General features: G+C 42.6%; 1 protein-coding gene across 1 annotated transcript; it reads right to left on the reverse strand.

The window, feature by feature from the left end:
• Window positions 1-238: 238 nt before the first annotated feature.
• On the reverse strand, window positions 239-5558 carry hcn3 (hyperpolarization activated cyclic nucleotide-gated potassium channel 3; the record flags this gene model as incomplete). Its single annotated transcript, XM_084454999.1, has 7 exons — window positions 5422-5558; window positions 3342-3771; window positions 2989-3150; window positions 2639-2857; window positions 2058-2204; window positions 641-881; window positions 239-411 (listed from the first exon to the last, which is right to left on the reverse strand). The coding sequence occupies exons 1-7, from the start codon at window positions 5508-5510 to the stop codon at window positions 239-241; spliced, it is 1461 nt and encodes a 486-aa protein (XP_084311125.1). The 5' UTR covers window positions 5511-5558.
• Window positions 5559-11219: the final 5661 nt, after the last annotated feature.

Here is an 11219-nt window from a genome sequence, read left to right on the forward strand (position 1 = left end):
ATGGAGAGCATAAGTTGTGTTTCATCGTAACACTCTTCACCATCCTAACATCATGTCTTCACTGAATTGAGCATTATTCACAAACTTAAAGTGCAAATAATCATCCGTCCCTTGTCACATGTCCATGTCACTTCATCAGTATGTTGTGACAATAGGTGTCCCCTGACCTGCCTTTGCCTCCCCTCCGTTTCCAAATTAGTTTCTGTGGAGGGGTCAGTTGAGGGGTTTATAACTGGGTCTAGGCGAGGACCTGGTGCATGCGGTCCACAGCCACGGACTCAAAGGCCCCCCTCATCAGAGGATGCTCCTCCAGGACCTCGTTGAAGCTGTCCACACTGAGGGAGTAGAGACGGCAGTAGGTATCAGCCCTCACGCTGGCCGTGCGACGCCCATGGGTCAACAGGCAGATTTCTGAGAGAGAGAATAAAGTGTGACTCTAAAGATGCATTTCTGTCAGAATAATAGATTACAATAAGGAGGCATGGTTATAAGGAATAAGGTTGGGAAAATCAAGATGGAGAGGGCAGAGCGAGTAGGATGAGAGAGAAAATAAAATGGACTTAACAGAGAAGAAGAATGATAAATGTTCAAGACTTGGGATTTGAGAAAAGGTTTTCAGGTCAAAGCCGTTTAAACCTACCCCCAAAGTAGGATCCATCACTAAGATTTATCTCCTTCTTGCCATGGAGAAGCACGGTGACACATCCATGCTGGATGAAGTACATTTTACGCCCTAGTGTTCCCTCCCGTATGATGAAGTCCCCGGGCTGAAAGACCTCGAAGCGCAGCTTAGTCAGGATCACGGTCACAAAGTGAGGGTCAGTGCTGGCGAAGAGCGGCATGTTGGCCACCAGCCCACGGCAGTTAAAACTCACTATCTCCTGAAGGGGAGGACAAGAAGAGAATTCTAAGTAAGTAAACTTTATTTATAAAGCGCCTTTCAAACCCAGATTTACAAGGTGCTGTACAATAAAATATTAAGGAAAATAGAAATAAAATAAAAAGTTAGAAACAGAACACCAGATAACAATATAAAAACATTAAAACTGCACAGAAGACAAACACATTACAAAAAGTTTTTAACAGCTTCTGAAAACTATCCACTGACTCTGTGTTTTCAATAAGTCAAATAAATAAAGTGGGACCAGCCTGTGTACTGCTTTATAGGTGATTAAGATAACTTAAAAATTATTCTGCAGTCAGTGGGTAACTTTAAAGGCAGGGTAGGCAATTTTGAGTAACCAGGAAAAGTAAGCTAGATTTCGAAAAATGTAACCAACAAGACCCCCCCACCCCCCCCTTCAGCCCTCCCTTCAGGCCTCCCTCCTAAGCCACTCCTCCAAACTGGGGGAAAACAAATGACAACTGGAGCCGAGACACAGAAGACTGACTCAGGTGGTGAATTGCAATAATCAAGACAGGAGGAGACAAAAACATGAATGATATTTTCAACATGAACTTGAAAGGATAATACAATTTTGATTTTGGCAGTGTATCTAAAAAGGAGCAGGTTTGGACCACTTTCTTTTCATGCAACTCATATATTGGTCAAAGAAGGTTCATATATTTGTCAAAGAAGACTCCTAGGTTTTTGTGGCTCACTTAACATTTGATGCTAAAGGACAAATACACTGCTGTATTTTATTTATTTATTTTTGATCAGAAATGCTCAAACCCTGTTTGGCCAGGGTTAAGCTGGAGGAAGATATATGACATCCTGTCCTAGGCAGAGAGCTCACTAAGGTCATTCCGTTTGAATGAGAAGCACAGTTCTGTATCGTCCGCATAACAATGATAAGAAAAACTCACAATGGAGAGTATGTTTGAGCCTTATCCACAAAGAATGCTAAAAATACATTTCGCAGTCATAATTTGACCAGTACAGGGGGAGGGTTCACCAATCTATCAAGGGATCATTTAGTAAAAATGTTTATGTGAGGTGGAGATGTTGGTGTAATACAGTAATATCAGAGTTAGTGACAGACAAGAGAAAGAGATCATGGACAATGGACAAGAGTTTACGGCAAGAAAGATGTAGATAGAGAAAGGGAGCAGACCTCCTTGAGTGGATCACTGAGTTCTCCAAAGATGCTGTCCTCGTCAAACATCTTGCCCTGGAAGCGCTGCTCATAGTACTCATGGATCCTCTGTCTCATGTCTGCCGGTAGCTTATGGAACGACATGTACTGCTCCACCTGCTTATACTGAAAACAATGGTTCGAGAGAGCATAGTGTGATTTAATATGTTCACTTGTCTGAAATATCAGAATTATTATAGATATATACTGTACAATTGTTCGGGTGAGACCTAAATGTATACTTTTCTGTATACTATGTATCTCATGTGTTTCTAAAAGCACTTTTTGGTCTTCAAAAGTGGATTAGAGTTTTCAACTGAGCATGTGTGGTCTGAAACAAGGGGATAGACATTTTTCTGTCCTCTGCTTTATCTGAAATCCTTTTGATGGCAAATGAAGAGGAAATAGGTCAAACACAGGCCACAAACACTAGATTATATCTTGTAAATAGTGTGGTCCTAGTCCTAGCTGTAATATTACAACGCATCAAACCAGTTAAACCATGTGAACACCTTCACAACAGAAGTTGTTACTGACTCAAATTTGAGACAAAGCTGTACCTTCTCCTGATACTGACGCCGCGATGCGTCCAGCGAGTGTACGAGGGTGGTGGCATGGCCCAGGAACATGGCATAGCAGGTGGCACCCACCATCATACTCAGGATAGTGAGCCACACATCCGAAAAGCCCTCTGGAGCCTGGGCACCGTATCCTATACACAACATGTGACTCATGGCCATGAACAGAGCGTAGGAGTACTGAACGTGCCACGTCGCATTCTGAGACACAGATAAGAAAAAAACGAGATCAGCTTAGAGGGCCATGGGAAGAGAGAGAGAGAGTGACTGATCCAGTGATGTTGTCAGTATAAATGATCAATCCTAGGCTACAGCAGTGAAAATGTTCTCACCACCATGTTGTTTTTGGAGACCCAGCAGTCTGGCGGGAAGTCTTGCATCATGGGTACCATAAACTGCATGCAGCCATCCCAGTGACATAGCAGCAGCATCATGCCGATCAGGTTGGCTATACGAACCACCGCACTGGCCAGGTCATAGGTCATGTGGCAGATCTGAGAGAGGCAGAGAGAGGGAGGACATTAAATGGCAGGAAAACAAATTATGTTTCACGTCTGATAACGGGGTCCGGGTATCCGGACACGGCTACGGTATCTCGCAGAATGGACATAGAGTGCAGTAAATGTGTGTGCATGAACAGAGCTCTGTATGCTAGAGCCTAGGAAGCAGCCCTCTTTCCTCTCACCTCCTCCCATTGGTGGATGTAGCGGATGAGGCGGGAGAGGCGCAGCAGCCGGAGGAGGCTGAGGATCTTGGTGAACCGCACGATTCGGAGGGCGCGGGCCGTGCGGTACACGTCTGACGACTCCAGCCTGGACTCCAGGTCGACGATACGGAAGATGTAGTCGACGGGGATGGAGGAGATGAAGTCGATCAAGAACCAGGTGCGGATGTAGATTTTTCGGATTTCCCGGGGGTCCAGGATGATGTTGGTGTCGTCCTTCAGGATGCCTGTGCGGAAATTGAGGACCAAGTCCACCAGGAAGAGGGTGTCGGAGATGAAGTTGAAGCTGATCCAGGGCGCAGTGTTCTGGTCCTCGAAGAACGTGATGCCCCAGGGAAGGATAATCAGGTTGCTCATCATCAGCAGTAGCATGACAATGTCCCAGTAGAACCTGGGCAGGATGGATGTTAAGGCCAGACAACGTAGGAAGAGGAGGGGTTGTATTTTTTAATATATAATTGAGCATATAATTACATCATGTTCATATTTAAAGAGGGGGTCAATCCAGCCCATCCAATCAGAACCAAGTGGAAGAAGAGCAATGACCCATTTCTAAGTGTGGTGAGATCATAGGAGGAAAGTATCTCATAAAAAATGTACACTAAGTGCTGTGTGTAGCTTCATTGATGAAGGATGATGTTTTACTGCTAGCTACAGTAAGGTTAGGCGTTCGCTTCCCAGCCATATTGTAAATATCCACTCATTGTGCTGTAAGTTGTTGATATACATATCAACATTTACCAATGGATCATAACATTCAGTCCAAGACCTGTTCTGCACATAGTGCCTGATCATGGTCCGTGTACAATGCAGGTGGTGTGGCTTTCCTAAGACGGTTAGTGTTTCCAGTGTCAATCACTCAGTGGTTTCCCCCACACCTCACTTCCTCTCTCTCTCTCTCTCTCTCTCTCTCTCTCACTCCCTCCCTTTCCTGAACAAGGTGTCTGGACATGACCTGACCTAGGACATGACATCCTAGCGTCCCAACAACACCACCTGAACCCTGTGTGATAGCTCCTTCCTTTTTCATCTGACCTTTCCCTCAACCACTCAAACCCCTCCTTCCATCTCCAGGGTTCTACTTCTGATTAGAAGTAATTGGCTGTAAACAAGTTAACAAAATAATATGGGGTCTTCCTTATTGTAACGTGTATGTCTTCCTCACAAGTCGGAGCCTACGTATGAAATACCAGGTATAAATAAATAGTACTGTTGTAACACGGGTCATTAATTCACTGAGTATTATGTACTGTACATGAATCCAGTCTACCTAAAACATGGTGTGTTGTCCTCCCACCCAGAAGCCAGTGAAGCTGGAACATAAGGTGGCGCAAGGAGGCCGTCCTAATCTGCTTCTCATCACTCTCAGTATTTATGACATAATAGGGCAAGATTGGAATGATGGAGAATTATTGTGGATAGGCTAATCCCTCTGCATGGATTTACATTACATTCCTTCTGTCTCGTATTGGCCTAGTATCTTTGGATGTTTAAATTTGATGGTGGCTATAGTATTCACAGAAGATGAAGCAACTGCTCCAGACAGTTTGTGTGGTGTAATTAATGGAGCTACAGTTTTTCACAAGATTGAATAAATTTTCGGACTAATGGAATGACCAACAAAATAAAAAATAAAATAAAAATAAACTGTTTGGATGGATTTATGTACCATGACATAATGTTCGGTCAAAGTGAATGAACCCAATATAGTATAGAATAGCCTGCTATTCTGCACAAAATCTTGTAACTTTTGAATGGGGCTGATAACATGAGAATGAGGGGTGTGGGGGGGGGTATTGTACTGGCAGGTTGAAAGACGGGCACACACAGGGAGGGTAGGCCTACTGTTAATCCTGATGATCTGACTCAATATCCTGTATCACTGATCAAATCCCTTCATCTGCTTATCATGTTCTATATGTGCCATGCATGACACCAGCTGCCGTGCCACATGACATGCATAACCTTGAACCTTCCAAAGACTCAAGGGCCTCTCATTAATTTTCCATCCCTCCTCACCACTCCCCGTGCTCTGTGTTACCTGAAGTCACTGTAGGGGTGAATAATCCAAACTCCAAAGGACCTGAGCCTGTCCTGCTCAGCGGCCACCCCCTTGTGACTGCCAAACATGCGCAGGGAGAACTTGTTGATCCTCGGCTGCAGCAAGGAACCAATCTGCCTCTGGAAGCAGGATTCTGAAGCATGGCGGTGCTCCGTCTCCTGTGGCTGAGAGTCAGCGGGACCCTGTAGTAGTTCTCCGTCTTTTGAGACAGCACTGGTGTTGGTGATGCAGGTGGTGTTTGTGGTGGTGGTGGTAGTTAGGTTAGATCCCTCCACCTGCAGTTGACCAAGATTGGCCGTGTATTCCTCATTAAATGAGTTGACCAAGGAGCAGAGTTTCTTGGTGGCATCGCTCCCCAGGTCATTCGGCAGGGAGGAATGGGAGGCCTTCTGCCAGCTGTATTTTCTGGAGAGTTTGGACTCCCCATTGCAAGCAGGGCTCTCCCCAACACCCCCCTGTCCATCAATACTTCTAGCAGACATTGTCACACCTGACCACAACACCACCACCTGGATGACAGGGGATGGGAGGGCCCCTGTAATGTACCCCCAGGGACAAAAGAAGTCAAAATTGAAGTACTGTAGTCTACTTTTTTTTTGGGGGGGGGTGTACGGAAAAATACTACTATAAATGTCAAGACGCCTGTGGACACAGACAGCGCTGCATATCACAAATCACAAAGATGCACGCACTTGTGTCATTTAAGAACATTGCTTTTTCTGCACACTTACTGTACATGTCCTCCGCAAAAATATTCTGAAAGTTTTGCATTTATCCATAAAGTACGACTGGGTTAATGTTCCAGTTTACCTCTGACCTCTGTCCGAGGAAAAAACAACAAAAAACAACCCTCGCGCAGACAGCATGGGCATCGGGTCCGTCCGAACTGCGTTAGTGCTTGAGCAGCGCAGACGCAAATAGACTGCGTGGAAAGGTATGGACTCAGTATAATCGGCTTGTTGTCATGACGGTAGCGTCTCACCCCTGTCTGGCAACATACCCCCGCCTCCAATCTGCCATTGCACTTGCCAATGAGTGAGGGCACTTGGAGGGACATCTGAAGACAGGGGTTCCGACACAAAATGTGACATTTTAGTTGAAATATGAAGATGAGCATAAATCCTTAACTTAGGCAAACATTAACTGGTTTTATACGACTGCACACTCACAATGTGTTCGTGATCAGTCTCAGTTCGGCACAATACTAATGTAGGGACTATTAGAATTTATACCACGTTAAATCATTTTTCTTTGAGCCAGTATTTCGATCTGATATTTAGAGCAACCGGGTTAGTCTGCAAACAATCCTGTCCACAAGGTAGGCCTATCATGTTTCAGGTTTACTAGTTGCTGTTGTCAGGTGTCATGTTTAAAAGAAAAAAAAAAGAAAAAAGAAAAAAAAGATGCAATTTCAGGATACTGCGAGTGGTTTGGTCCATTATTCTACATATTTGTAGTAGACTAACAAAAGTAGTGATAACTACCATCATTTTTACATTAGCCTATATTTGTTTCTCTTCAAATCATTATAAGGGTAGGCCAAGATAAGCCTCAGCTTCTGCCTACACCTTTTCGGTGCCACATCAAACAAAAAAAAACATTGTATTTCTCTGTGTATGTTTGAGCACCGAAATAACATTTCAACATTTCAACCAATCAATTATGTTTAGACTTTTAGACGTTTTTAAAACAATCATCGTAATAAGTAAATGAAAATTGTATCAATTGTACATATAAGCCTAGCGATTTTAGCACTTTCTTATTTTGTCCCCTTTTCCTGTAAATTCGTTGACCTTTCTTTACAGTAGGCTATACCTTCAGTTAAGTTATTATTGTATTTTGCACTGCACTGTCTTGTTGTTGCACTATGTTTATTGCCTATTTTGTAAATTTGGGTAGATTATATATAATGTGCCTTTGTGTTGAGTTTTGTGTTGTTGTTTGTGTCTTTGGCTGCAACAAAATAATTTCCCTTCGAGGATAAATAAAGCTCATCTATCTATCTATATTGTTTTGTCTACTGTATCACTTCATTATTGTATTTTGCTCTGTCCTGTCTTGTTCTTGCACTGTGTTCATTATTTATTGTCAGGCACCAACAGACCAAGATTCCTTGTAGGTGCAAGCCTACTTGGCTTAATAAAAATCTGAATTTGAATACAATAAATAGCCATCTACTACAATGTCATACACATATACATCAATGTCAGTACACCAATTAACAGAGGACAAAAGCCTTACGTAACAGAGCACAATCTTTTATTTTCTGTGTATTTCAGTAGCAGTAATTTTTAAGTAAGCCTGTATACTGTATTCACTACTGTATACTAACTGTAAGCATACATGATGTATGTGCTTTAGATGTATTCAAAGATTCAATAAACAAATGGGATTATTTTTCACGATATTCAACCTTTAAAAAGCATGAACGTCTATAAAAAGAATGAATCTCTGTCAGTAGGCTTTGGACCACGCTTGCCTCAGCAGCAAGGGGTCCATATCTGAATCAAGGGGTCCATATCTAAATCAAGGGGTCCATATCTGAATCTAGGGGTCCATATCTAAATCAAGGGGTCCATATCTGAATCAAGGGGTCCATATCTAAATCAAGGGGTCCATATCTAAATCAAGGGGTCCATATCTGAATCAAGGGGTCCATATCTGAATCAAGGGGTCCATATCTAAATCAAGGGGTCCATATCTAAATCTAGGGGTCCATATCTAAATCAAGGGGTCCATATCTAAATCTACCACTTTACACATACAGTTGGTACATGGTAGTAACCTGTACCTTTGTGTCTTTTGTCAATAGAAACTATTCCTTTATTGTAACTTTTTCTAGAGGTAACACACAACATGTGAAAATATGTTTTCTTCTGATTTTGTCTCAGAAGAATTTGACAGCAAAAATATATACTGTAGCCTACTTAAAAAACTAGAAAAGCCAACTAGAAAAACCTTCTGAAGACAATGCTGCTCACACCACCAGTACTGCTGAGGTTGTTTGGGCTGCACACAGGGTTCTGGAGGGAAAAAAAACATATTACTGTAAACACTCTTTGATGGAATGATGCGATATTACTTTGTGGCTCTAAAGCTGTACCCAGTATGGATGTGACTACAGATTATTTTGTACTTATTTACTTACTTTGCATCTGCCATTCTATCTTTTCTGAGAAATGCACACACTTTGCTGGGCTGGACAATTTGCTCCTTGAGTTTGGTAATTTCATCTGTCCAAGCCTCTTTTTCAGTTTTGAAGGTAGCTAGCATCAGATAGAAAGAGAGAGGGGGAGTCTTAATTTAGTGGTTAGCACCCAATAATGTAATAATTTCCTTAAAATGTAATAACGCCTGATTAACTTGATCGAAAATATAATAAAACCCAATAATGTAACAATTTTACCAATAATGTAATCAAATGTCCTGACTGATATTGTAATAAAATGCCTGTATAATAGACAACGTAATACCTCAAAATTGATAATGTAATACTTGTCTTTTCAATGTCAAGATTAATATATGGAACTGAACACAGAACAAAGGAGAATAGCAGAGAACCAATATTAACATTTCACCACATGGTGGCAGAGGCTACAGACTAAACCAAACACACTTCTCTGAGGCAACATGAGTGAGTCACATACCTTCAATATCAGTCTGCTCTTTCTGTATGGGCACCAGTTCTTCATCTTTTTTATTCTGAACGCCAAACAGTTTGCAGAAAAAAGAGAGGGAGACAAATAATAGGATATTGTATTGTGTATGACTCATACTTCAGACTTCTGTAACTAATTGTGATTTCACACGGTACATTTTATTAGTTAGAATCTCTGCAGTCTATACACACCACACAGACCAATGTGTTCCCAAGCTGTATTTATCCAGAGCTGAATTAACTGTGTATTAATAGTCTGCTTCTCTCACCTTCTCTGCCTGGCAGACCTCAGCCTCACCCTTCTTCTTTTCCACCTCCGGGGCCAGCTTGTTCACTTGAGTTTCAATCTCCTCCACAACCTTCTTCTGATTGACATGTTGTTGTTGCAGTAGCTGGTGCATGAAGTCCCTGTCCGTCACTGTTTGGGTGTGCATCTGCACCCTTCGATTCAGCTGCACTTGCTGCTCAAGCAGCTTGCCCTCTGCCTGTCGCTGGCCAAAGATGATCAGAACCAACGCCATAGATGCCAGGACAGACAGGCAGCCCAGCAGCACCACCAGCTTTACGCCTGACATTTCAGTGTGTGTGTGTGTGTGAATGAGAGTGAGAAAGAGAGAGTTTTTAGTTAACCTGTCTACTCTCAAGAGTGATTGTGTCTGAATGTTCATTCCAGGTGTAAGCAGGTTCCTCTCTTTATGCCACAGAGCAGCGTTGTCAACAGGTTCAGTTCTTTTCCTCCTGTGTAGCGTTCTGTCTGAGACAATTCAACAACTTCCTTTGTGTTCCTCCTCCCTTAATTTAAGACATGTCCTCTTCCTGGATGTCCTTTTAGTAAAAGCAAGTCTCCAATATCCAAATGGTAGACAGCTCAGACGCCAGAATTCTCTTTACTGCCTGGATGTAAAAACTGCAACGAGGACAACATATATACTGTATATATATCAAATCTGCTCCTCTCTCTTCCTTCTCCTTTGTTGTTCGTTGGTGGTGCTTCTTTGTTTAACTAGTTTCCCTGTGCAACTGGCAGGGTGGGGATGGTCACATGACCAACTCTAGGGCATCCATTTCTCAAGGCTGAAAGGTCAATTTAAAAATATTTTCCAACTGGTCAAACAGGTATGACAGGCATCATGTCACCATGTGGGAGTGGTGGATTGGCATGTACTGTAGTAAATGACACCTACCTTTCCCGTTGAACCTGTCTCTGTGGTTCGTGGTGGAATCTGAAAGGCCCTTGGATGTGACAATAGTGATTGTAAAACAAATGTGTTACAACATCTGAACTACAGACCTTTTGCATCCTAGGTAAGAAGGTAGGTAAAAAAGGAAAAGTGCACTATTACAGCAGCCACATTCAAGGGACATCATAGAAGATGAAACAAAGTACAATATGCAAGTATGAATACAATACAATACAGACATGTAAATACATAGATGAACTGTGGCCATCTGCATGTAACTGCTGGGTGAAGAAACATATTGGTAGCCTCTATACAAACATGAAAGTTGAATGAGCCTCTGAGTTCAATCTTCAGTTTACAGAAAGGACTGCATTTCTTTAATAAGACCAACTGTACAATCGGAGTGCTACTAGTACTGCAGTAAAGAGCTCTGAATACACTGCATACATGCTCTGAACACACTGCATACATTGCTCTGAATACACTGCATTGTACACCACCTTTTTGTTACACAAGGGGAGGTCCTCGGGCTAAACTAGGCACACAGGTTCACAATGAGGAAGAGACAGAAATCCAGTTCATTAAGATTAGGGATTTATTTAAGAGATACTGCAAAGAATAACCTAGGACAACGGGTTATGGTTAACATGACAATCTTTATTTGATACAAAATGGTCTACTACCAAGTCTGACAGAGGGGAATGCATTTGGCTATACTTACCTATACTTACCTATACTTACCGCAAGAATTAACCAAATGAGGGCAGGGCGACTGGCTGTGGAGAGGGATGCTACCACCCAGCAGTCTCGGAAAGGAGGTACACGGGATTCTGTGAATGCGCGCGCGCACGCACGCACACATACAACACACAGCAAGCCCGCGGCCAATCACACTGCAACCACACGGCAAGCCCACTTTTTTTGTTGTATAGTGTGTA

Source organism: Borostomias antarcticus (assembly GCF_949987555.1).
Source record: "Borostomias antarcticus genome assembly, chromosome: 21".
In the NCBI taxonomy this organism is placed as follows: domain Eukaryota; kingdom Metazoa; phylum Chordata; class Actinopteri; order Stomiiformes; family Stomiidae; genus Borostomias; species Borostomias antarcticus.